Raw genomic sequence first — 27796 nt, 5'->3', positions numbered from 1 at the left:
GTGGATTATCATCTCAAATCATGAAAATCAAGTCAGCAAAGCATAAGGCAAATGGACATGAGTCTTCCAAGTCTGGGTGCACTGAGAGTCAGCTCTGAAGGCAAAGCAACTTCAGCAGGGACTCACCCTCCTGGGTTACAAGAACTCACATGTGGGAAGGAGCCAGCTCGCTGGGATCAGTCAGTCTTAGGTGGTGTTGCCAGTCCTCCACACATGACCCCCCAAGAATGGCACAATGAAATGACTTTTTTCCCTACTGAGGACTCCCTTTTAAAAAAATAAACAAGCAAAGTTTCCCTATTTTGAGCCACATTCAACATTGGAAGAAGGCAGTGGGTCCTGGGGTGGGGAGAGTGGGAAAGGAAGGCAGGAGTCAGGCAAGCATGCTTGGGGATAAGGTGATGGAGAGTGTGAAGCAGGCCTCTGAGGACTGAAAAGGGAAAGGCAGGCTGAGCATCAGTAGTTGTGGCACTTCCGGAGACATCATTCCATGGACACAGAGCTCCCAATTTTCTCTCTTAGGATCTCCTGGGATAGTTATCACAGGTATTCACCATGTTTTTCAAGTAGGTAGGAACTCCTTTCTGCAAAGGAAAGAAGACTGTCACTTCTATGTCCTCACAGTGATTACTCCTGATTCTTTGGGATGTGGCAAAGGTAAAGGAAGATGGCTTTGGGAATAATACATATGACAATAGGGCCCCTGACAAGATTTCAACAGAATGTTGCTATAGATGGTGACAAAAGGTAAGATGCAGGGCACAGGTAAGGCTGGATGGTAGGGGCCACTGTTATAGGACCTTGTTGTATATTTTGGCTTTTGCTAGTAAAAATCTAAGATATTTTTAAGACACCATTTTTGGAAAAGAAAAAATTAAAAACAGGAAATGAGATTGGCTTGGGCTGTGGGATTCTTCCAAAGAAATGAAAGAAAGGACTTGCTTTACAGATTTAGAAAATGGTAAGGACTGGGGGCAAGGGGCAGGATATGTCATCCTTAAATCAGTGTTGAACATTGCCCAAGACTTTCCCCAAACATAGTTCTATTTACTTCTCTACAGGGTGAGAATATCCATCTCCATTTTTAAAAGGGAAAAAATTGATGGCTTCCCTAGATTACCCAGTTAGAAGCAGGGCCAGGATTCAATATATGATGTTTGACTCAAAGCCTATGTGCTTTTCCACTCTCCCAGGGAATTGGTGAGCCTTCCAGCCAGTAAGTAGGACCTTACAAAGCAGAAGGAATGGTCGCCATGATTCCAGGTCCTAGGCAGTCCCTAGTGATCTGAGTACCACTGCTCTGGAGGTTCCAGAGAGTGATCCTGGTAGAGTCTTGGGGCAAAGCAAGGAGGGGCTGGCATTCCTCCTAAAGATTATTTGTCTTTTGTCTCAGCCTCTGTGCTGGGTATTGGCAATCCCAGTCCTAACCATAGTCACTCAACAGAGTAGCTTCATAAAATAGCATCATGAAGCCTAAGACAGTGCATCTCTTCAGGCTGACAGCCCCACAGATTAAGTCAACATTGGTCAAACACACTTCCCCTCCTGCCTCCTGGGATCTCACCTTGGCAGCCCACTTAAAGAGCCAGTTCGGAACTGGGCAATCCAGGTTATCAAGGTAATACATGAAAACTAGAGAGGGAAAAGAAGGACAATTCAGAAGGAAGAAAAATATTAGAAAGATACAGTACAAACACTGCAAACCTTCCATCTTTATATCCAGGCCCAGAAAGTAAGGAGGGAGGTAACATGGAATTCAAGTGAACTCGCCCCTCGCCTTGCCTTATGGGAGACTTACATGTAAACATTTTGGAAAACAGCCAAAGAACATTCTACTGCTATTTATTAAACGCCTGACAAGTACTAGACACTTGGATATATCTCTCATTTAATTATTTCTCTCATTAATCATCTCAATCCTAAGGAGTTGATGAAATTGAACCCCAGTTTATAAATGATAAAATGGAGACTCAGAAGAGTGGGGTGACATGCCCAAGGTGGCAGATCTAACACACGTCACCACTAAGTTCAGATTTTGCTGCAGCCTTAAGGCCACACTGATTCCAGTCCAGCAGGTGGCCACATGGACCCCTCTCAGCCTCTCTCCAGAGGCTGGAACTCAAGTCAGGCAGGTTCTGAGTCCCTGGGTTTTTGCTGAGCAGGAGCTGCCTCCTCAGAGATGGTCCCACCAGCCCTCCTGCCCCGCCTTGGCCAGTGTGTGCATGGACAGGACCAGCCTGAAGTGAGCTTCTAAACCTTCTAGTTCACTTGGATGTTCTGATTTCATCGGAACAATGCAAGAGTCGGTAAAGAATGAATTGATCAGATTTAAACATCCACCTTGCATTGTAGCCAAGCTTCTGGGGTGAATTGAGTCTCCCTTGCTTTTTTGCACCCATGCCCAGTCCCTGACCTCAGGGAATAAAGCATCCTGCATTTTATGTGTCTTGCAGTCAGCCTGGCCTTCACATGGGTGGTCCTGGCTGGTGCGCCAACACGTGCCCCCTTTTTACCTTTGCTTCCCCTCTTGCCATTGCTCTGGATCGCCAGCCTCTGTTTGAACTGCCTCACCTGGATCACACACAACTTCTCTGAACACTGCGGCATGGAGGTGCTCTGGGCCAGGATCACATGGATCTTCTACCCTTAAAGTCCAGCTCCTGCCACTGATGCACATAAACGTACCACACCGCCAGTCAAGGCATGACATTGCGGCCAGCATCTCAGATGGGCAGAAGGAAAGCCCACAAGCCAGAAGCAAAGGGAAATGATTCTGTTTCTCCACTTGGCATTTGCTCCCTTGCACTGTTACTTCACTTCCTGACCTGTCTGCCTACTTGCTCTGCAAAACTGTGGCTCCTCCCACCTGGTGTTCTCATTTGAGAGCATGTGTTACCCAACTGTGAATGGTTCCTTGCTGCTTTAATTATGTGGGGAACCCACTTCTCCTTTCTCCAAGATGGCAATGAGATTTCAGAGGATTGGTAACTTATCAGCTGTGTGATCCTGGGTAAGTTACTCAACTCTTCTGAGACTCAGTCCTTACCCAGGGAAGGGGGCGTCACACTGCCCCAATGGGGCCATTTCTCTCTGTCCTCCCCCTAAGCCCCAGTCACTGACCTCTATGCACAGAGGATGGTCAGGCAAGGTTACTTACACCTGGAGATCACAGGAAGACACATGAATATCTGAATATTTAGTAGGCAGAGATCCTCACTTGTTCTGGGTTACCAAGAATAACAAAGCCATTTCATCTCAATAAATACTCACAGAATGACCACTATGTCTATGGTACTATTATAGGGAAGATAATTCAATCCTGAGAAACGACAGGAGTCACCACTTACTGAGCCCTTACCATGTACATACTTCATGTGTTTAACATGCAGCATCAGTATTGATCCTGAGAAAGTCCCTGTGAATCCTCCATTAAGTATCTCCATCTTACAGATGACAAAATTGAGGCTCTCAGAAGTAAAGAAACTTGCCAAAGATCCCATAACCCAGCTGAAGTGATGTAACCTGAATTTGAACTCAGATCAGGCTCCAAAACCTGGTGAGACTTTCACGGCTGTACAGGGCTCAACTCTTTAATGTGCTCATTAAACTTTTCAATGGCAGAATTTTAGATTTCACAATAGAAGGAATTAAAGCCTAAAATAATCCAAAAACTCACTCTAAGTTTAACACAGTTACACTTACTACAATAGCCGCAACCACAGCCCCAGGCCAGCTCGGAGCCTCTACAGCACCCACGGTGGGCTGCCCCTCCCCCAGGAACTGCAGATAGTCTATTGTGCATATATGTGACATATGTGTATATACAAAGACTAAGAAACTCATTATGGGATTGTGTGGCACTAGAAAGACAATGAAATAGACTTCAAGCAGACCTAAGTGTCCACTGAGAACACCCCCCAGGAGTGTCCCTGTGAGGTCAGAGAGTGGTGTTTCCCTGGTCCAGATCACCTACTCTGGTCACAGCTGGACCTGGGCCCAGGTCTCCCTCTGCCGCCTACTAGTGGTGAGAACCTGATGAGAACCTGAGCAGGGCTCTGAACTTCCCTTTGCCTCAGTTTCCTTCCCTGACTGATGGGGATGATGGCTCCTACCCTGCACAGTTGTTGGCAGGAGGAGAGAAAACCACATAAAATCTACCACAATCTTGAATTACCTACCACCTGTATCTAGCAGTCTGTGGGAACTTAGCCAAAAATAATCCCTTATGCAGTCTGTAATCTAGCTGGGCCAGGGTAGACACATACACACAAAACACACAGAAATAATACCCACAAACAACCCCCATGCCCCTTCTCTATCTAAATAACAATTATTTAGGAACATACAGGCTTACAGAATATTAGAGCTAGAAAAGATTCCGGTGATCACCCAGTTCAGTGGTTTCCAAGCTTTTCTTTTTTAATTCCACAGACCCTTTGTTAAAAGGATCCTTTATGGAAATTCAGTGTGTAGAACATTCAGACGCTAAGACTGAAGAGAACAGTGGAATGGAAATCTCACCTGTCCCCGCCTATATTCTACCCCATCTGCCCCCCCAGCAAATGTCCATCAAACATCCCCAGGCTGGCCCTAAGGGGGCCTCATAGAGTCTTGGAGTGTCAGCTAAGACTCCTCACATCCATTCAACTGCTTCATATCGTAATCAAGGAAACTGAGGGGGAGAAACATACACACAGTGTCCAGATCCAATATTTGAGGAGGAGGGAAGGTGGAGGGAGCTGGAAATGTGGAGCCTGAGTCCCAGCCCCCAGTCTGCTGCTAACCACCTGAGTGTGAGCCTCTGTCACATTGCCCCTCTGGGTCCCTACTTCCTCTCCTATAGATTGAGAGAGTGTATTGAATACTCTTTATGAAAAGTTGCTTTCAGGTCCCCAATTCTGTGTCTCAACAATTTCAATCCCTAGAAAACTTCTCAGGAAGGTATTATCTGCCTTCCCATGACCACAATTACAGATGCTGCACATGGAAATCACACTCTGAGGTCTCTGAAAGCCACACAGGAAGCAACAGCTGTTAGCAGATGCCTCTGAAAGAGTCAAAGACGATATTGTCCACACCTGCTGGACATACACCATTGGGTGATGGTCACAGGGTGCAGAAACACTTTGAAAGCTGAGTAATGGTGCCTCTCTGGAAAGGATACATCTCTGTTGAACTTGGGAGAAGGGCTCTCCACCTCCCAGTAGACCACTGCCTCTCTGCTGCATTCTCTTTCATAAAGTTCTAAGGAGAACAAAAGAAGTTACTGCATCTGGAAACCTATGTGGCTTCAATTAACAAGAAGCTTTGATATGATGATCTCATAGAGAATGATAAACCACTGACTTATAAGGCACAGAATTCTAGAAAAAGACAGATTCATTACCACTGAAAACTTGTTGCCCAGGGACAGTGTCTAGCAGATATAAAAACACAGTAAAAATAAAAGAACACAACAAAAGTTGTTCAACATATAGCACAAACAACACTCTCAAGTAAACTGCAGTGAAATAAAATTAGGCATTAAAAAATAAATTTTCAGGTTTAAAAATCAGAGAAACCACCAGATGTCACTAGAGTACCAATAGTTTTACTGTTGTGTCCTTATGCCCTTCTTTAGACTTCTCTATATATTACTATTGTTGTGTCCTTATGCCCCTCTTTAGACTTCTCTATATATTACAGGTGTCCTGAGACTAAGCCACCCAGCCTAGTGTGTTCAGTTGGGAAAAAAATGTTCCAGAGAAGACAGTGTCCTTCCTAAACAGCTAGAAAGTGGCTTAACCATGCTAACCCTAAGTTTCTTGCCTTTCTCCCATGTTACATTATATCACAGCTATAGGGACCAAATCTCCTTAATATCCACCATCCTATTGAATGCAAATAGCATTAGCTTTCAAAGGGGGATAGCAAAGAAATTCTAAGAAGTGCGCAGCCTCTGCCCCCCAAGCTGTGTGGGAAGCTAACTAACCATTTAGGGAAGGAGCCAAGCTAAGTTTGCTGAAGTAACCAAGGGAGTCCCTTAAGGAGATGCTGACTGTGGAAATGTGTTAATTAATTTAGCTTTTGAAAAAAAAGTCTATTAGAAGCAGACCACGGGGTAAAGAGCTTGCCAGCCCATTGGTACAAGAGGCTGAAGATGCCCTTGAAAGGAAGGGAAGGAGTAGACATCTGTTGCTTTCTCCTGCTCAGCTTTGACTCTCCCCTTCTTGGACCAGCATCTCATTCTTCTCCAAGGCATCACCCTTCGCCTACTTCTCCACTATGTGGTTTATGCAGGACTGACTCAGCATTAGTTTCAGGGCTGGGAAATTGAGCCAGACATGGCCACAGTGATTAGTTTAGGGAAGGCACTTGTAGACACTCTTGGCTTGCCACTCTAGCAAGTTTAGCCCAAAAAGTGGTTTAGTAAAGGCTCTCAGGTAGCTTGCAGAAGATCTAGGAAGACCAGAGTTAGGTTAGAACCTCAGGATGGCTCCAGAGAAGCCAAACTACTGCTGTCTCTGGACCATACTCCAGAGTGTGGACTGCTGATGCCAAGTACCACACATCAGAGACTCTGCCAATGTCTGTAGCACACGACTGAACCTGGCTGCTAGGGAGGTGGACAGAGAATGTCTGGCTTCTCCCTTGAATAGGTGGCATCACAATTCCCTCTAGATAGGAAGGGTATTTGAAAACACTAAGTGACCCAAAACCATGATAAACATCCCCAGGAAGTAAATATATGATCCATGTTGAGGCTACGAAAGCCAACCTTGGGACTCTGGCTGCATCAGTAGGAAAGTTCCTATTCCTCTGGGGTTACGTACATGGTTAGAATGTAAGCCTGCCTGGCATCTCTGCCATGACACAAGAATCTGCCTTAGAATGAGATCAACACAGAAGAAAACAGAGTCAAGCTGGAAATGAAGTATTGGATGCAGCTGTCCTGGAAGCCAGACACCCATGGATTTTCAGTGTCATGAACCAAAAACACTTTTTCCTTTTCTTACACTGGCATTTGTTAGTGCTTGGTTACTTGCAACCAAAAGTCCCGACCACAGCAAGGGTCTGTCAGAGTTTCTGTGTCCCTGGGCTAGCTGCTGTGTACCTATTCCACTGTGACTGGGATGGCAGAGGCCACTCCCCACTCTAAGTGGCAGGAAGAGCCCCTATCTAATGCCTCTCATAACACTCCATCACTTCTAGGGAAAATCTAAGAAGTGTAGCTGAGTGGCTAGCCTAGGCCCTTGGGGCTCTGGACCCTCCTCCCACTCTAGTTCCAGATTCTGCTACCCCAGCAACTCAACAGCACCATGGGCACGAACCCGTGTCCCCTGCATCGGCAGGCGGACTCTCAACCCTGCGCCACCAGGGAAGCCCCTGATCACAGTTTTTTAACATTCTATGTTGTTTCATGCCGTCCACACTTTAGTCATATTGTTCCCTGGGTCTGGAATGTCCTTATACCACTCACCCCCTCACCCTCTCACCTCTCCACATGTGTCAAGTCTGTAAAATTTTGATTCAACTTCTAAAACAAAGTTTGGACACCACCTCCTCCAAGAAGACTTCCATGGCCACCCAGGTGCATGAGATGACAATAAACTTACAGTAAGATCAAAGTAGCCCTCAAAGCAAACTGGAGAGTAAATCTAAGAATATGCAAGGAGCAAGTCACATTTCAGCCCAGAACTCCAGATATTTAAGCCAAAATTTAAAATGAAATGTAACACTGTAGAAATTAAGCCTATTGCTTTCTATTGGCTAGAGTAAATACCAATAGATTCTACTCTATAACTGATTTTAAAAATTGTAGGTGTCACTCACCTTTAACAAATTCGTCCCACTCTTTTCTACAGTTGAAGTCCATAGAGACATCTGCAAGTAGATCCGGTGGGAAAGCATCCAGAACACCAAAGGCCTTATAATGTCCAGTTGGCTGTAAAAACAGAGCAGGCAGAAACAATCCATTGATTCCCAAGCTGAGATTACACAGCATATGAAGAAACAGCTGTTCATGCAGCACCACTATTGAGCGCCTCCTCTGTGGTTTTGGTGACACCATGGTGAAAAAACAGATGAGACTACTGCTCTCATGGGTCTTATATTTGTCCTTAGGCTTTGGTGGTGGTGACAGCTCTAAATACTATCCAGGTAATTCAAGTAGGATAAAAGAGGGTTATGTGATAAATGGTGCCTGGGTTTGGAGGGCAGGGGTTCAATACTGTCAGGTGGTGGGGAATGGCCTCTATGAGGGATAATATGTATCAGAACAGTTTGGTCTAAATATTAGAAGGATCCAGCCATGGGAAGATGAGGAAAGCCCATTCCTTGTTGGGAGGGGGTCCTAAGGTTGATGGATGGCTTTACTCACAGAAAAGAAAGTCAGGGAGTCCAGAGAACTGTGTTGGGGGAGAGTGGTAGGGGCTGAGGTCAGAGAGGTAGTAGAGGCCATGCCCAAAGGGCTTTGTAAACCGGGATAAAGATGTAAAAAATGTATTCTAACTGCTATGGAAAACCAATGAATGACTTTAAACAGGAGAATGACTTTTCTAAAGGTGATTCTTGCTGCTTTATAGAAAATAGATCATAAGGGAGCAAGGAGATGGGTTAGAAGACCAGGGCAATGGTGCAGATAAGATATGATGGTGATTGGACAGGGAGGAAACAACAGTGATGGGGAGAAGTCGGTGAATTAGGGACACATTTTAGAAGTAATGTCAAAAGGAATGCTGACAGACTGGCGTGGGGAGACAGAAAGCGAAGAATTGAAGCTAACTCTTGGAACCTTTCTTAAACAACCAGGTAGATGGGAGATCCATTTGTGGGATGTGTGGTAACCAAGAGTTCTACCTTGGGCAAGTTGAGTCTCAGGTGCTTATTAAACATCCGTGTGGGGGTGTCATCTAGGCAGCTAGCATTCAGGGTTCAGACTACTGTTTTAGATACACATGGGGCATAACGAAACCCAACACATCATTTTACCAATTCCAAGACAGAATTTTTCACCAGCTGCTTCTTTTTTCTGTAAACAACTTGTATACAAAAGAGTGAAAGGAGGAAGAAACACCAGGTTCAAATCATACTAGTCTCTTTTACTTAGAAAAATATACTTTCTAGATTCCTAAGTACAAGAGATTTTCCCTGTTTGCATGTTAAGCCTTATTCTGTGAGGGTTCTGGGCTTGAGCTGGTGACACTACACACTTTACTCTCCACACAATGGCAGCTAACAATTCCTGACCCTCACCTTGCTTAAAGGCTCTACTGTTAAGACTAAACCAATGGCTCTTAGATTAATTTCAGTGCAAAAGCAAACAAAACCAACAAAAGTGAAGCTTTTGGGTGTGCTCATACTGCCATGTGCTAACAGAATCTTATTGGCTAGACATGGGGAATCTTTCTAGAGATCCAGAGGCTTCAAGGGTCTCCTGACTCAAGTGGCATAACCCAGGGATAAGCATATCCCAGTTTAGGAATCTCAGATGTATATGAAAGTACCTGGCAGGAAATGGAAGGTAAAATTGAAACTGAATTCATAAGGATGTTTCAGTTCCAAAAGTATGTGGCTTTATACTAAGGGTTTCCAACCAGCAAATGACAAGCTGGTAGGGTGACCCCCTTACGTGCTGTGCCATGGATGCCCCATAGGAAGGGCAGGACTCAAGAGAAACAACTCCCTCCATTCCTGTCTCCTCCCCTCAAGCTCACAGATGGGGAGAGAGTGAGGGATTGTACACACCACACATCTACACCCACACATTTTAATGCCTTAGGAGAGAGACAATTAGCTTCTGTTCAGGAATGGTGGGTCCCCATTTTCTACACATACTGAGTAAAAGGGATAATTATGTATAAAGATAATGATCTCCCTAACTTCAAATGAGTTACTTTTGGTTATCTGGATGAATTAAGACAGTTTTCTGGACCTGGTTCCCATCCCTCTGAATATAGTTTCAGCCCTTCGTGACCTCAGTCCTGTAATATTGCAGAAAAGAAAAACAGTACTCTTTCTCTTCAATTATAGTGTTTATCTGCATTTACATCACTAACTACAAGACAGCCTCGATGAATCACATCTCTCTAATCCTGTAAATTCACCTCGAGTGGGCACTGAATTTTCTTTGCTTCTCATAGAGGAGGTCATTTCCATTTCTCAGGGGCCAGGAAGCCTCCCCAGTCTATGATTGTGGAAGCTGTCCAACTCCCACACTCTGTGGCAAGTAACAGGCTCAGATGGTATGAAAAGTAAGCATTTTTCACTGAGGAGAATCACTCCAAATGGCAGGTGTCAAAGATGCAGGTGCCACTGGGCTGTGTGTACCAAGACTGTATGAAGAAAGACAGCTGAGTAAATCTGATTTAATATTTGAGGTCTCTCCAAAATCAGATGGCAGGTTTAATCCTGAAGGACTACAGAGAGCTAGGTAAGATAACACTGATAGCTAATGCTTATTGAGTGCTTACTAAATACCAGGCCCTGGGCAGACTGTTTTACAGGGGTCATCCCACTTCATCTACCCAATGGTAATATGAGATATGGACCATTGGTAAACTCACCTTGAGGAATGAAGGATTTGGACATTCTGGATCTTTAGACATAACACCATACCAATACCTGGGTGAACTGGGAACTGAACTGGGCCACATAGAGGACGGTTCTTGCTTGGCCTTCCAACCTGCCTTTAATATCAAAATCACCACCTAAGGGCAGGAGGAGAGCTCTAGCAGGCTCTCCAGTGGGAGACACAAGCTCACCACTCCCTGACACTATTTTGAGAGGCTATTTTACCCTTCATGGAAACGATGCAAATGAATATAGTTTTGAAAGAAAGGGAGAATCCATATGAATACCACTGTTTGAATTTTAGCCTGGGACTTTTAATGTTTTTTTTTTTTTTTCTTTCTTTCTTTTTTTTAAACATCTTTATTGGAATATAATTGCTTTACAATGGTGTGTTAGTTTCTGCTTTATAACAAAGTGAATCAGTTATACATATACATATATCCCCATATCTCTTCCCTCTTGCATCTCCCTCCCTCCCAACCTCCCTATCCCACCCCTCTAAGTGGTCACAAAGCACCGAGCTCTTCCCCCTTTGCTATGCAGCTGCTTCCCACTAGCTATCTATTTTACATTTGGTAGTGTATATATGTCCATGCCACTGTTTCACTTTGTGCCAGCTTACCTTCCCCCTCCCCGTGTCCTCAAGTCCATTCTCTAGTAGGTCTGCATCTTCTAGGTCCATCCACCTCACTACAAATAACTCAATTTCCCTTCTTTTTATGGCTGAGTAATATTCCATTGTATATATGTGCCACATCTTCTTTATCCATTCATCCAATGATGGACACTTAGGTTGCTACCATGTCCAGGCTATTGGAAATAGAGCTGCAATGAACATTTTGGTACATGAGTCTTTTTGAATTATGGTTTTCTCAGGGTATATGCCCAGTAGCGGGATTGCTGGGTCACATGGTAGTTCTATTTTTAGTTTTTTAAGGAACCTCCATACTGTTCTCCATAGTGGCTGTATCAATTTACATTCCCACCAACGGTGCAAGAGGGTTCCCTTTTCTCCACACCCTCTCCAGCATTTACTATTTCTAGATTTTTTGATGATGGCCATTCTGACTGGTGTGAGATGATATCTCATTGTAGTTTTGATTTGCATTTCTCTAATGATTAATGATGTTGAGCATTCTTGCATGTGTTTGTTGGCAATCTGTATATCTTCTTTGGAGAAATGTCTTTTTAGGTCTGCCCAGTTTTGGATTGTGTTGTTTGTTTTTTTGATATTGAGTCACATGAGCTGCTTGTAAATTTTGGAGATTAATCCTTTGTCAGTTGCTTCATTTGCAAATAATATCTCCCATTCGGAGGGTTGTCTTTTCATCTTGTTTATGGTTTCCTTTGCTGTGCAAAAGGTTTTAAGTTTCATTAGGTCCCATTTGTTTATTTCTGTTTTTATTTCCATTCTCTGGGAGGTGGGTCAAAAAGGATCTTGCTGTGATTTATGTCATAGAGTGTTCTGCCTATGTTTTCCTCTAAGAGTTTTATAGTGTCTGGCCTTATATTTATGCCTGTAATCCATTTTGAGTTTATTTTTGTGTATGGTGTTAGGGAGTGTTCTAATCTCATACTTTTACATGTAGCTGTCCAGTTTTCCCAGCACCACTTATTAAAGAGTCTGTCTTTTCTCCACTGAATATTCCTACCTCCTTTATCAAAGATAAGCTGAACATATGTGCATGGGTTTATCTCTGGGCTTTCTGTCCTGTTCCATTGATCTATATTTCTGTTTCTGTGGCAGTACCACAGTATCTTGATTACTGTAACTTTGTAGTATAGTCTGAAGTCAGGGAGCCTGATTCCTCCAGCTCCTTTTTTCTTTCTCAAGATGGCTTTGGCATTTGGGGTCCTTTGTGTTTCCATACAAATTATGAAATTTTTTGTTCTAGTTCTGTGAAAAATGTCAGTGGTAGTTTGGTAGGGATTGCATTGAATTTGTAGATTGCTTGGGGTTGTATAGTCATTTTCACACTGTTGATTCTTAAAATCCAAGGACATGGTATATCTCTCCATCTATTTGTATCATCTTTAATTTCTTTCATGAGTGTCTTATAGTTTTATGCATACAGGTCTTTTGTCTCCTTAGGTAGATTTTTCCTAGATATTTTATTCTTTTTGCTGCAATGGTTACTGGGAGTGTTTTCTTAATTTCATTTCAGATTTTTCATCATTAGTGTATAGGAATGCAAGAGATTTCTGTGCATTAATTTTGAATCCTGCTACTTTACCAAATTCATTGATTAGCTCTAGTAGTTTTCTGGTAGCCTCTTTAGGATTCTCTATGTATAGTATCATGTCATCTGCAAACAGTGACAGCTTTACTCCTTCTTTTCCGATTTGTTTCCGATTTGTTTTCTTCTGTGATTGCTGTGGCTAAAACTTCCAAAACTATGTTAAATAATAGTGGCGAGAATGGGCAACCATGTCTTGTTCCTGATCTTAGGGGGAATGGTTTTAGTTTTGCACCATTGAGGACGATGTTGGCTGTGGGCTTGTCATATACGGCCTTTATACTGTTGCAGAAAGTTCCCTCTTTGCCTACTTTGTGGAGGGTTTTTATCATAAATTGGTGTTGAATTTTGTCGAAAGCTGTTTCTGCATCTATTGAGATTATCATATGCTTTTTCTCCTTCAATTTGTTAATATGGTGTATCACATTGATTGATTTGCATATATGGAAGAATCCTTACATTCCTGGGATAAAGCCCACTTACTTGATCATGGTGTATGATCCTTTTAATGTGTTGTTGGATTCTGTTTGCTAGTATTTTGCTGAGGATTTTTGCATCTATGTTCTGCAGTGATATTGGCCTGTAGTTTTCTTTCTTTGTGACATCTTTGTCTGGTTTTGGTATCAGGGTGATGGTGGCCTCTTCAAATGAGTTTTGGAGTGTTTCTCCCTTGGCTATATTTTGGAAGAGTTTGAAAAGGATAGGTGTTAGCTCTTCTCTAAATGTTTGACAGGATTCTCCTGTGAAGCCATCTGGTCCTGGGCTTTTGTTTGTTAGAAGGTTTTTAATCACAGTTTCAATTTCAGTGCTTGAGATTTGTCTTTTCATATTTTCTATTTCTTCCTGGTTCAGTCTCAGAAGGTTGTGCTTTTCTAAGAATTTGTCCACTTCTTCCCAGCTGTCCATTTTTTTGGCATATAGCTGTTTGTAGTAATCTCTCATGATCCTTTGTATTTCTGCAGTTTCAATTGTTACTTCCCCTTTTTTATTTCTCATTCTATTGATTTGAGTCTTCTCCCTTTTTTTCTTGATGAGTCTGGCTAATGGATTATCAATTTTATTTGTCTTCTCAAAGAACCAGCTTTCAGTTTTATTGATCTTTGCTTTTGTTTTCTTTGTTTCTTTTTCATGTATTTCTCATCTGATCTTTATGATTTCTTTGCTTCTGCTAACTTTGGGGTTTTTTGTTCTTCTTTCTCTAATTGCTTTAGGTGTAAGGTTAGGTTGTTTATTTGAGGTGTTTCTTGCTTCTTAAGGTAGGATTGTATTGCTATAAACTTTCCTCTTAGAACTGCTTTTGCTGCATCTCATAGGTTTTGGGTCATCATGTTTCCATTGTCATTTGTTTCTAGGTATTTTTTGATGTCCTCTTTGATTTCTGCAGTGATCTCTTGGTTATTAAGTAGTGTATTGTTTAGCCTCCATGTGTTTGAATATTTTACATATTTCTTCCTATAATCGATATCTAGTCTCATGGTGTTGTGGTCAGAAAAGGTACTTGATACGATTTCAATTTTCTTAAATTTACCAAGGCTTGATTTGTGACCCAGGATATGATTTATCCTGGAGAATGTTTCATGATCACTTGAGAAGAATTTATATTCTTTTGTTTTTGGATGGAATGTCCTATAAAGATCAATTAAGTCCATCTTGTTTAATGTACCATTTAAAGCTTCTGTTTCCTTATTTATTTTCATTTTGGATGATCCGTACATTGGCGAAAGTGGGGTGTCAAAGTCCCCTACTATGATTGTGTTACTGCCGATTTCCCCTTTTATGGCTGTTAGTATTTGCCTCATGTATTGAGGCGACCCTATGTTGGGTGCACAAATATTTACAATTGTTATATCTTCTTGGATTGATCCCTTCATCATTATGTAGTATCCTTCTTTGTCTCTTGTAATAGTCTCTGTATAAAAGTCTATTTTCTCTGATATGAGAATTGCTACTCCAGCTTTCTTTTGATTTCCACTTGCATTGAATATCTTTTTCCATCCCCTCACTTTCAGTCTGTATGTGTTCCTAGGTCTGAGGTGGGTTTGTTGTAGACAGCATATATATGGGTCTTGTTTTGTATCCATTCAGCCAGTCTGTCTTTTGGTTGGAGCATTTAATCCATTTACATTTAAGGTAATTATCGATATGTATGTTCCTATTCCCATTTTCTTAATTGTTTGGGGTTTGTTATTGTAGGTCTTTTCCTTCTCTTGTGTTTCTTGCCTAGAGAAGTTCCTTTAGCATTTGTTGTAGAGCTGGTTTAGTGGTTCTGAATTCTCTTAGCTTTTGCTTGTCTGTAAAGATTTTAATTTCTCCATCAAATCTGAATGAGATCCTTGCTGGATAGAGTAATCTTGGTTGTAGGTTTTCCTCCTTCATCACTTTATGTATTTCCTGCCACTCCCTTCTGGCTTGCAGAGTTTCTGCTGAAAGATCAGCTTTTAACCTTATGGGGATTCCCTTGTGAGTTATTTGTATTTTTTCCCTTGCTGCTTTTAATATTTTTTCTATGTATTTAATTTTGATAGTTTGATTAATATGTGTCTTGGTGTGTTTCTCCTTGGATTCATCCTGTATGGGCCTCTCTGTGCTTCCTGGACTTGATTAACTATTTCCTTTCCCATCTTAGGGAAGTTTTCAATTATAATCTCTTCAAATATGTTCTCAGCCACTTTCTTTTTCTCTTCTTCTTCTGGGACCCCTATAATTCGAATGTTGGTGCATTTAATATTGTCCCAAAAGTCTCTGATACTGTCCTCAATTCTTTGCATTCATTTTTCTTTATTCTGCTCTGCAGTAGTTATTTCCACTATTTTATCTTGCAGGTCACTTACCCATTTTTCTTCCTCAGTTATTCTGCTATTGATCCCTTCTAGAGAAATTTTATTATCATTTATTGTGTTGTTCATCACTGTTTGTTTGCTCTTTAGTTCTTCCAGGTCCCTGTTAAACGTTTCTTGCATTTTCTCCATTCTATTTCCAAGATTTTGGATCATCTTTAGTATCATTTTTCTGAATTCTTTTTCACATAGACCACCTATTTCCCCTTCATTTGTTAGGTCTAGTTGGTTTTTGCCTTGCTCTTTCATCTGTTGTGTGTTTCTCTGTCTTCTCATTTTGCTTGACTTACTGTGTTTGGGGTCTCCTTTTCAGAAGCTGTGGGTTCGTAGTGTCCGTTGTTTTTCGTGTCTGTCCTCAGTGGCTAAGGTTACTTCAGTGGGTTGTGTAGGTTTCCTGGTTGAGGGGACTAGTGTCTGTGTTCTGGTGGATGAGGCTGGATCTTGTCTTTCTGGTGGGCTGGCCCACGTCTGGTGGTGTGTTTTGGGGTGTCTGTGGCCTTATTATGATTTTAGGCACCCTCTCTGGTAACAGATGGGGTTGTGTTCCTGTCTTGCTAGTTGTTTGGTATAGGGTGTCCAGCACTGTAGCTTGATGGTCACTGAGTGGAGTTGGGTCTTGGTGTTGAGATGGAAATCTCTGGGAGATTTTCGCCATTTGATATTATATGGAGCTGAGCTAGTGTCCTGAATTTGGCTCTCCACCTCAGAGGCACAGCCCTGATGCCTGGCTGGAGCCCCAAGAGCCTGTCATCCACACAGCTCAGAATAAAAGGGAGAAAAGAAAGAAAGAAAGAAGATGATAAAATAAAGTTATTAAAATAAAAATTTATTAAAAATTTTTAAAGTTATTAAAAAAATAAAGAAGAGAGCAGCCAAACCAAAAAACAAATCCACCAATGATAACAAGTGCTAAAAACTACACAAAAAGAAAAAAAAAAACAAAAACGGACAGACAGACCCCTAGGACAAATGGTAAAAGCAAAGCTCTACAGACAACATCACACACAGAAGAATACACATACACACTCACAAAAAGAGAAAAAGGGAAAAAAATATATATATGTATCATTGCTCCGAATGTTCACCTCGTCAGTTTGGGATGATTTGTTGTCTATTCAGGTATTCCACAGATGCAGAGTACATCAAGTTGATTGTGGAGATTTAATTCGCTGCTCTTGAGGCTCATGGGAGAAATTTCCCTTTCTCTTCTGTGTTTGCACAGCTCCTGGGGTTCAGCTTTGGATTTGGATCCGCCTCTGCGTATAGGTTGCCTGAGGGTGTCTGTTCTTCCCTCAGACAGGATGGGGTTATAGAAGCAGGTGATTCAGAGGCTCTGGTTCACTCAGGCCAGGGGGAGGGAGGGGTACAGGGTGTGGAGCAAGCCTGTGGTGACAGAGGCCAGCGTGATGTTGAACCAGCCTGAGGTGTGCCGTGTGTTCTCCCAGGGAAGTTGTCCCTGGATCACGGGACCCAGGCAGTGGCGGGCTGCACAGGCTCATGGGAGGGGAGGTGTGGATAGTGACCTGTGCTTGCACACAGGCTTCTTGGTGGCTGCAGCAGCAGCCTTTGTGTCTCATGCCAATATCAGGGGTCCACATGATAGCCGCAGCTCGTGCCCATCTCTGGAGCTCCTTTAAGCTGTGCTCTTAATCCCTTCTCCTTGCGCATCAGGAAACAAAGAGGCAAGAAGAAGTCTCTTGCCTCTTCGGCAGCTCCAGACTTTTTCCTGGACTCCCTCCCTGCTAGTTGTGGCACACTAACTCCTTCAGGCTGTGTTCCCACAGACAACCCAGTCCTAGTTCTGGGATCTCCGAAGCCGGATCCTCAGCTCCCAGCCCCCGCCAGCCCCAGGCGGGTGAGCAGACAAGCCTCGTGGGCTGATGAGTGCTGGCTGGCACTGATCCTCTGCGTGGGAATCTCTCTGCTTTTCCCTCCACACCCCTGTTGCTGAAGTCTCCTCCGTGGCTCCGAAGCTTCCCCCCTTTGCCCCCCCACAGTCTCTGCCCGTGAAGGACCTTACTAGTGTGTGGAAACCTTTCCTCCTTCACAGCTCCCTCCCACTGGTGCAGGTCCCATCCCTTTTTTTTTTCTTTTGCCCTACCCAGGTACGTGGGGATTTTCTTGCCTTTTGGGGGGTCTCTGGTTTTCTGCCAGCATTCAGTAGGTGTTCTGTAGGAGTTATTCCACATGTAGATGTATTTCTGATGTATTTGTGGGGAGAAAGGTGATCTCTGTGTCTTATTCTTCTGCCATCTTGAAGCTCCGTCCCTTTTAATGTGTTTTTAAGACACAAAAAATTTTACAGATATACATAGCTACCTTATCTTTCCTTTTAGTTTAGGAAACACACCATTCCATAGCTACCTTTGGATTTTCTGAATATACCCTAGTAAGAATAAAACTCCAGAATATTCGTTCATGTACCCATTCAAGCAGACTTTCAGGACCTATTATGTGCATGCGTTTTGGTAAGCCCTGGTGGTGCCTGAAGAATAAGACAAAGTTCATGCCTTCCATAAGCTTTAAGACAATAAAATAGGCACTTTTTATGCTATGAAGATCTGAGTTCCTGACCTATACCATTTTCTTCCTCCCTGAAAAGCTTCTTTTAACATTTCTTCCAGAACAGGTCTGCTGTTGATGAATTCCTTCAGTTTCTATTTGTTTGAAAAAGTTTTTATTTCTTCTTCACTTTTGAAGAAGACATATTTGGATATAGAATTCTAGGTCAGTGGTTTATCCTTTCAAAACATTTTGTATTTCACTCCACCCTATTTTTGCAGGGTGGTTTCTGATGCGATGTCTGCTGTAATTCTCATCTGTATTCCTCTGTGGTTAAAGCGCTCCCCCATCCTTCCTGCTGCAGCTTCTTTCAAGATTTTCTTTTTCTCTTTGGTTTTCTGAGTTTGAATATGATTTATTTAAGATTTTTTTGGTATTTATCTTCTATGCATGCTCAAGATTGGCAGATTTACTTTGAAGGGTGGTCTGGGCTAAAATGGTAAACCACATATGATTCAAACTAAAATATAGAGCCTCATCCGCCAGAGGGCAGAGAGCAGAAGCAAGGAGAACTACAATCCTGCAGCCCGTGGAACAAAAACCACATTCACAGAAAGTTAGACAAGACGAAAAGGCAGAGGGCTATGTACCAGATGAAGGAACAAGATGAAACCCCAGAAAAACAACTAAATGAAGTGGAGATAGGCAACCTTCCAGAAAAACAATTCAGAATAATTATAGTGAAGATGATCCAGGACCTCAGAAAAAGAATGGAGGCAAAGATCGAGAAGATGAAAGATATGTTTAACAAAGACCTAGAAGAATTAAAGAACAAACAAACAAAGATGAACAATACAATAACTGAAATGAAAACCACACTAGAAGGAATCAATAGCAGAATAACTGAGGCAGAAAAATGGATAAGTGACCTGGAAGACAGAATGGTGGAATTCACTGCTGCAGAATAGAATAAAGAAAAAAGAATGAAGAGAAATGAAGACAGCCTAAGAGAACTCTGGGACAACATTACACAACAACATTCACATTATATGGGTCCCAGAAGGAGAAGAGAGAGAGAAAGGACCCGAGAAAATATTTGAAGAGATTATAGTCGAAAACTTCCCTAACATGTGAAAGGAAATAGTCTGCCAAGTCCAGGAAGCGCAGTGAGTTCCATACAGGATAAACCCAAGGAGAAACACGCTGAGACACATAGTAATCAAATTGGCAAAAATTAAAGACAAAGAAAAATTATTGAAAGCAGCAAGGGAAATATGACAAATATCATACAAGGGAACTCCTATAAGGTTAACAGCTGATTTCTCAGCAGAAACTCTACAAGCCAGAAGGGAGTGGCATAATATACTTAAAGTGATGAAAGGGAAGAGCCTACAACCAAGACTACTTTACCCGGCAAGGATCTCATGCATATTCGATGGAGAAATCAAAAGCTTTACAGACAAGCAAAAACTAAGAGAACAAAGGTCTACAACAAAGGCTAAAGGAACTTCTCTAAGTGGAAAACACAAGAGAAGAAAATGACCTACAAAAACAAACCCAGGGGCTTCCCTGGTGGCACGTGGTTGAGAATCTGCCTGCTAATGCTGAGGACATGGGTACGAGCCCTGGTCTGGGAGGATCCCACATGCTGCGGAGCAACTAGGCCCGTGAGCCACAATTACTGAGCCTGCACGTCTGGAGCCTGTGCTCCACAACAAGAGAGGTCACAATAGTGAGAGGCCCGTGCACAGCGATGAAGAGTGGCCCCTCCTTGCCACAACTAGAGAAAGCCCTTGCACAGAAACAAAGACCCAACATAGCAAAAATAAATAAATTAATTAATAAAACTCCTAACCCCAACATCTTCTTTAAAACAAACAAACAAAAACCCAAAACAATTAAGAAAATGGTCATAGGAACATATATATTGATACTTACCTTAAATGTGAATGGATAAAATGCTCCAACCAAAAGACACAGGCTTGCTGAATGGATACAAAAACAAGACCCATCTATATGCTGTCTACAAGAGACCCACTTCAGACCTAGGAACACATAGAGAGGGGATAGAAAAAGATATTCCATGCAAATGGAAATCAAAAGAAAGCTGGAGTAGCAATTCTCATATCAGATAAAATAGGCTTTAAATAAAGAATGTTACAAGAGACAAGGAAGGACAGTACATAATGATCAAGGCCTCAATCCAAGAAGAAGATATAACAATTATAAATATATATATGCACCCAACATAGGAGCACCTCAATACATAAGGCAACTGCTAACAGCTATAAAGGAGGAAATTGACAGTAACACAGTAATAGTGGGGGACTTTAACACCTCACTTACACCAATGGACAGATCATCCAAAATGAAAATAAATAAGGAAACAGAAGCTTTAAGTGACACATTAGACCAGATAGATTTAATTGATATTTATAGGACAATCCATCAAAAATCAGCAGATTACACTTTCTTCTCAAGTGTGCACAGAACATTCTCCAGGATAGATAACATCTTGGGTCAAAAGTAAAGCCTCAGTAAATTTAAGAATGTTGAAATCATATCAAGCATCTTTTCTGACAACAATGCTATGAGATGAGAAATCAATTACAAGGGAAAAAAACATAACACAAACATATGGAGGCTAAACAATACATTACTAAATAGCCAATAAATCATTGGAGAAATCAAAGAGGAAATCAAAAGATACCTAGAGACAAATAACAATGATAACACAACAATCCAAAAACTATGGGATGCAGCAAAATCAGTTCTAAGAGGGAAGTTTATAGTTATACAAACCTACCTCTAGAAACAACAAATATCTAATAAACAATCTAACCTTACACCTAAAGAATCTTGAGAAAGAACAAACAAAGCCCAAAGTTAAAAGAAGGAAAGAAATGATGAAGATCAGAGCAGAAATAAATGAAAAAGAAACAAAGAGAACAATAGCAAAGATCAATAAAACTAAAAGCTGGTTCTTTGAGAAGATAAACAAAATTGATAAACCATTAGCCAGATTCACCAAGAAAAAGAGGGAGAAGACTCAAATCAATAAAATTAGAAATGAAAAATGAGAAGTTACAACCGACACCACAGAAATGCAAAGCATCCTAAGAGACTACTACAAGCAACTCTATGCCAAAAAAATGGACAGCTGGGAAGAAATGGACAAATTCTTAGAAAGGTATAACCTTCCAAGACTGAACCAGGAAGAAACAGAAAATATGAGCAGACCAATCACAAGTAATGAAATTGAAACTCTGACTAAAAATCTTCCAACAAACAAAATTCCAGGACCAGATGGCTTCACAGGTGACTTCTATCAAACATTTAGAGAAGGGCTAACACCCATCCTTCTCAAACTCTTCCAAAAAATTGCAGAGGAAGGAATACTCCCAAACTCATTCTATGAGGCCACCATCACCCTGATACCAAAACCAGAAAACGATATTACAAAAAAATAAAATTACAGACCAATATCACTGATGAATATACATGCAAAAATCCTTAACAAAATACTAGCCAACAGAATCCAACAACATATTAAAAGGGTCATACAACATGATGAAGTGGTATTTATCCCAGGGATGTAAGGATTCTTCAATATATGCAAATCAATCAATGTGATACACCATATTAAAAAATTGAATAAAAATCATATGATCATCTCAATAGATGCAGAGAAAGCCTTTGACAAAATGCAACACCCATTTATGATAAAAACTCTCCAGAAAGTGGGCCTAGAGGGAACCTACCTCAACATAATAAAGGCCATATATGACAAACCCACAGCAAACATCATTCTCAATGGTGAAAAACTGAAAGCATTTCCTCTAAGATCAGGAACAAGACAAGGATGTCCACTCTCACTACTATTATTCAACATAGTTTTGGAAGTCCTAGCCACAGCAATCAGAGAAGAAAAAGAAAGAGAAGGAATACAAATTGGAAAAGAAGAAGTAAAACTGTCATTGTTTTCAGATGACATGATACTATACATAGAGAATCCTAAAGATGCCACCAGAAAACTACAAGAGCTAATCAATGAATTTGGTAAAGTTTCAGGATAGAAATTTAATGCACAGAAATCTCTTGCATTCCTATCCACTAATGATGAAAAATCTGAAAGAGAAATTAAGGAAACACTCCAATTTACCACTGCAACAAAAAGAATAAAATACCTAGGAATAAACCTACCTCGGAAGAAAAAAGACCTGTATGCAGAAAACTATAAGACACTGATGAAAGAAATTAAAGATGATACCAACAGATAGACAGATATACCATGTTCTTGGATTGGAAGAATCAATATTGTGAAAATGACTATACTACCCCAAGCAATCTACAAATTCAATGAAATCCCTATCAAATTACCAATGGCATTTTTCACAGAACTAGACAAAAATTTTTTACAATTTGTATGGAAACACAAAAGACCCTGAATAGCCAAAGCAATCTTGAGAAAGAAAAATGGAGTTGGAGGAATAAGGCTCCTTGACTTCAGACTATATTACAAAGCTACAGTAATCAAGAGAGCATGGTACTGGCACAAAAACAGAAATATAGATCAATGGAACAGGATAGAAAGCCTAGAGATAAACCCATGCACCTATGGACACCTAGTCCATGACAAAGGGGGCAAGAATATACAATGGAGAAAAGACAGCCTCTTCAATAAGTGGTGCTGGGAAAACTGGACAACTACATATAAAAGAATGAAATTAGAACAATTCTTTAACACCATACACAAAAATAAACTCAAAATGGATTAAATACCTAAATGTAAGGCCAGGCACTATAAAACTCTTAGAGGAAAACATAGGCAGAACACTCTATGTTTTGTTTTGTTTTGTTTTTTTCACAGTACGTGGGCCTCTCACTGCTGTTGTGGCCTCTCCCATTGCGGAGCACAGGCTCTGGTTGCACAAGCTCAGCAGCCATGGCGCATGGGCCCATCTGCTCCATGGCATGTGGGATCTTCCCAGACCGGGGCACGAACCCTTGTCCCCTGCATTGGCAGGCAGATTCTCAACCACTGTGCCACCAGAGAAGCCCAGGCAGAACACTCTTTGACATAAATCACAGCAAGATCCTTTTTGACCCACCTCCTACAGTAATGAAAATAAAAACAAAATTAAACAAATGGGACCTAATTAAAGTTATAAGCTTTTGCACAGCAAAGGAAACCATAAACAAGACCAAAAGACAACCTTCAGAATTGGAGACTATATTTGCAAATGAAGCAACTGACAAAGGATTAATCTCCAAAATATACAAACAGCTCATGCAGCTCATAACAACAAAAAACAAAACAACCCAGTTAAAAAATGGGCAGAAGACCTAAATAGACATTTCTCCAAAGAAGTCATACAGATGGCCAACAAACACATGAAAAGATGCTCAACATCACTAATTATTAGAGAAATGTAAATCAAAACTACAGTGAGGTATCACCTCACACGGGTCAGAATGGCCATCATCAAAAAATCTACAAACAATAAATGCTAGAGGGGGTGTGGATAAAAGGGAACCCTCATGCACTGTTGCTGGGAATGTAAATTGATATAGCTACTATGGAGAACAGTATGGAGGTTCCTTAGAAAACTAAAAATAGAACTACCATATGATCCAGCAATCCCATTACTGGGCATATACCCAGAGAACACCACAGTTCAGAAAGACACATGCACCCCAATGTTCATTGCAACACTACTTACAATCTAGGGCATGGAAGCATCCTAACAGTCCATCAGCCGAGGAATGGACAAAGAAGATGTGGTCATATATAGAATGAAATATTACTCAGCCATAAAAAGAAAAGAAATCGGTCATTTGTAGAGACGTGGATGGACCTAGAGAGTGTCACACAGAGTGAAGAAAGTCAGAAAGAGAAAAACAAATATCATATATTAACACATATATGTGAAATCTAGAAAAACTGTATAGATGATCTTATCTGCAAAGAAGAAGTAGAGACACAGATGTAGAGAACAAATGTATGGATACCAATGGGGAAGGGGGTGGGTGGAAGGAATTGGGAGATTGGGATTGACATATACATACTCTTGATACTATATATAAAAGAGATAACTAACAAGAACCTACTGTATAACACAGGGAGCTCTACTCGATGTTCTGTGGTGGCCTAAATGGGAAGGAAATCCAAGAATAGGGGACATATGTATACGTATAGCTGATTCACTTTGCTGTACAGTAGAAACTAACACAACATTGTAAAGCAACTATACTCCAATAAAAGTTAATTAAAAATAATAAAATTCTGTGATTTAATAGAAAAAGAGAAAGGGAAAAAGTATCAAAATGTGTATATCAAAAGTAGCCATTTGTCCAAGAACAAGACTCAGAAATATTTGGTTCTACTAAAATGAAGCCACAATCTTTTTATTGTAAAATAAAATTTATTTGTTACATTGCAAACTCTTTCAAGTGCCTCTACACTTATTTCAGTCTTTTCAAAACATGTGATAGTAAGGAAAAGATTGCAATGAAAACCCTGACCTGGAGATTGCCAGAGGGGCCAGGCTTTTCTGGTCTGACCTCCAGTCAGGGACCTGGAGACCCAAGGCCACATGCACATGCGTAGGTAAAATGAGCAGGGAAGTGGGTGGAAGAGAAAGAAGAGGTGCATAATGGCAACAACATACATGGTGGATGAAATCATACTGGCCCATAAGATAGAAAAGGGCAAAGGGCTTTAAGGGAGATAAGTGCAGGTCTAGGCAGTGTGGGACAAGCTGAATTCACTTTTGATGCAGAGTGGTATTCAGATGACAAGATTTATTAACTGGAGATGAGAGGAAATTTTCTTCAAGGAGAAAAAGGATGGGAGTCAACCTGGAAAGAAGATGAGGCTCTAGCAAAATGAGTCTGGCAGCAAATAATGCTCAATATGCTAGAATCCAGTAAAGGTTCTAGGAAAGGGCTTGTACCCTGACCCAGCAGGGCCTCTTGACATTTAATACAGATGGAGATCAAAGTGGGCAGTCCTAGCTCATCCTAGCTACTGAGGCTCAAGGCCAACACCTATAGTAATCGTCTGGCCTCCAACTTATGAACATTTTATGTAAAGACTTGTAGCTTATATCAAAGTACCATGACTGCCCTCATGCCCAGAACAGGTGGAAATAAGACATATCTTATAAGGTTGGTAGCAATATGAACTATTCTGAATACCACTCACATCCTCCCCAAAAGAGGAAGGTGGGCCCTGCTACATAACAATACACAATGGAAACAATATACAAAACAAAGCCAGTCACTTGGTCTCAGCTCAGGCAGTGGACGTTGTGGATAAAAGGCACAAAAGCAAAAGAGTAAAAAGCCTGTGGGGGTAAGTGGGGGGAGTGATTGGTGTGACTGGAAGACAGGAGGGGTATGGATGAGTCATGGGAGGTAAAGCTGGACCAGCCTAGTTCTGCATGCATAGCCCACATGCCAGCACTTGCTCTCTTTCAAAGAGTCAATGCAGGAACGTATTTGTGGCACAGGTCTGGACCTAGACAGCTGAGTTCCAATCCCAGTTTGAGTCTTCAGCAATCAACTTAACCTTTCTACATACCCATTTCCAAAATGGTAAAAAGGTGATAATCATAGTACCTTACATATGCACACATAGGACCTTACAACATGATACATAGTACCTTACAATATAGGGCTGATGTGAGGATTGAGTAAGTCAGTGTGTGCAAAGCATTTAGACCGTGCCCGGAGCCTAAGAAAGCATGCAATGCATGTTAGCTATTACAGTAGTTATTATTATTATCAATTCTGCAATCAACAGTGCCACTGGAAGGGGCGTGATAAGATCACAACCTTTCTTTCAGGTTCTTGACTGGGCTGTAAACGTATAGGATGGAAGGGATCAGAGAGGTGGAAGGCCAAGAAGCTAGTTAAGAAGTCACAGTAATTCTAGGTGAGAGGTGCCACCCAACGTGGCAAAGGGAAAGGGAAAAAAAGGAAGGTAAACAGGCCAGACATCAGATACATCTGAGCATAAAATGACACTTGGCAAATGCCTGGGCATGGCTGATGCGGAAAACGAATGGTCAGAAGGTAATGGTCAGAAAATATGTCTCTTTCTGCACCAGGGTAGCTGCTGGTGGACAGTTGGAAATTAATTCTGCCTGTTTTTTACTGAGTTTCGTGTTCATCTTGCTGTACCAGTGACCCTGGTACTCACAGACATTCAGAGCTTCTCCCTTCTCTAACACTCTAATCTTCTGATCCTCTGCCAGGAAACCTCAACTTCACTTACCTTGTCTAAAGGTGACTTTTAAGCTACTTGCCATGCAGCTACCCGCACACAGAGCAACTGATGACTGGCCATCATTCCACGGGGCTCCAAAACCCTCCAGGCAGGCCCCCAACTCCATTCCTCCTACCCTTTTAATCTTTCTCCCGGGAGGCTTCAGACAAGTTATTAAGTCCAATTTACAAGGAAGTGGGGAGCATCCAAACGAAGCAAGTCAGTAAAATGACTAGAGATGACAGTAGGTCCCTTCTCAGCAACACTCCTGTCCCCACACATATCACCCTGCACATCCGCTCTCTGAAAAGTCCAGTCTTTTTTCTACCTGTATTCAACCCTAAAATACTTCTCACCACACAGACACCACTGGCATCCACCCGGGAGCGGGGCTCCACGTCCCTTGCAGCCAAGTGCATGGAGCTAAGAATCAGCAGACCCACCTTTTAACTCTATCAGTAAGTTGTAACAAACGACTTGCCCTGTCGGGCCTCAGACCTGAGCCTAAATTCTGATGACCTCCCCACTCCCTGAGACCCGAAAAGGGTAAAGCCAGCTGGAGGCACCTCCAGCTCTCAGTCCTCCGAGATCCAGAAGACCCGCGGGATCCGGACCGGGCTGCAGCCCTACACTCCCCGCGGGCAGGGCCCCTTCCCCTCCCGCACGCTGCTGCCTCACGCGGTTTTAGCCCACCAACCACTACTTGGTTCAGCTGCCAATAGATGCTGACGCCCATGCTCCTCACCAGCAGCTCCCAGCGGGCCCCGCCTACCCCGGGCGGCCGGAGCTCCGCGCAGAGATTCCTGAACTGCTCCTCGGAGAAGCAGCAGGCAGCAGAGGCCATCCTTCATTTGCCACAGCAACTGTGCCTGCAGGGGAGGCCGGGGACAGGCTTGGTGTGTGTTAGAGATGTGGGCGAGAGGATGATCCGGCGTGATTGGCAGAAACACAAAGAGAGACAGGGTAGAAGGCGGGACTTAGCGGGGAGAAGGAGCTAGTGTGAGGAGGCAGCTAGGGGTGGGTCTAGAGAAGTGGACTGGGCTGAGCCAGAGATGAGCGAGGACGGAAAAGAAGTAAAACCAGAGGAACACGGAGCTTGATCTGGGGAAAGATGGAGGTGCTAGAAATGGGGAGGCTTCTACAAAGAAGGGGAAAGGAAGACACCAATGTCATCTCAAAAGCATCTCTTCCCCAACACCATTCTCTTCAAACCTGCTTGCATGTCTCTCCTTTACCTTCTCTGAAGAAGGTTAGGGAAGGTCTCTGAATGGTTTGGAAGACGTGGGAGGCGAGATGCTTGAAAATCTCAAGGGTCAGATGCTAAAACAATATTCCATTCTTTCTGTTATGCACTTTAAAACGCTATTCTGAGAAGAAGTCCGTGGGATTCCCCAGAA

The 27796-nt window shown here is 42.0% G+C and overlaps 1 protein-coding gene across 1 annotated transcript; it reads right to left on the bottom strand.

Moving 5' to 3' along the window:
* LOC112408107 (phosphatidylcholine transfer protein-like) lies at positions 1–27243 on the bottom strand. Its single transcript, XM_024757668.1, is given in 7 exon segments — positions 1–584; positions 1565–1632; positions 2514–2642; positions 2645–2684; positions 5165–5244; positions 7813–7924; positions 27103–27243. Coding segments are annotated over 7 exon segments (636 nt in total). The 3' UTR covers positions 1–518.
* Positions 27244–27796: the final 553 nt, after the last annotated feature.

This window comes from Neophocaena asiaeorientalis, unplaced genomic scaffold (genome assembly GCF_003031525.2).
Source record: "Neophocaena asiaeorientalis asiaeorientalis breed wild unplaced genomic scaffold, Neophocaena_asiaeorientalis_V1.1 scaffold327, whole genome shotgun sequence".
Classification (NCBI taxonomy): Eukaryota; Metazoa; Chordata; class Mammalia; order Artiodactyla; family Phocoenidae; genus Neophocaena; species Neophocaena asiaeorientalis.
This window is presented reverse-complemented; position numbering and strand designations above follow the sequence as displayed.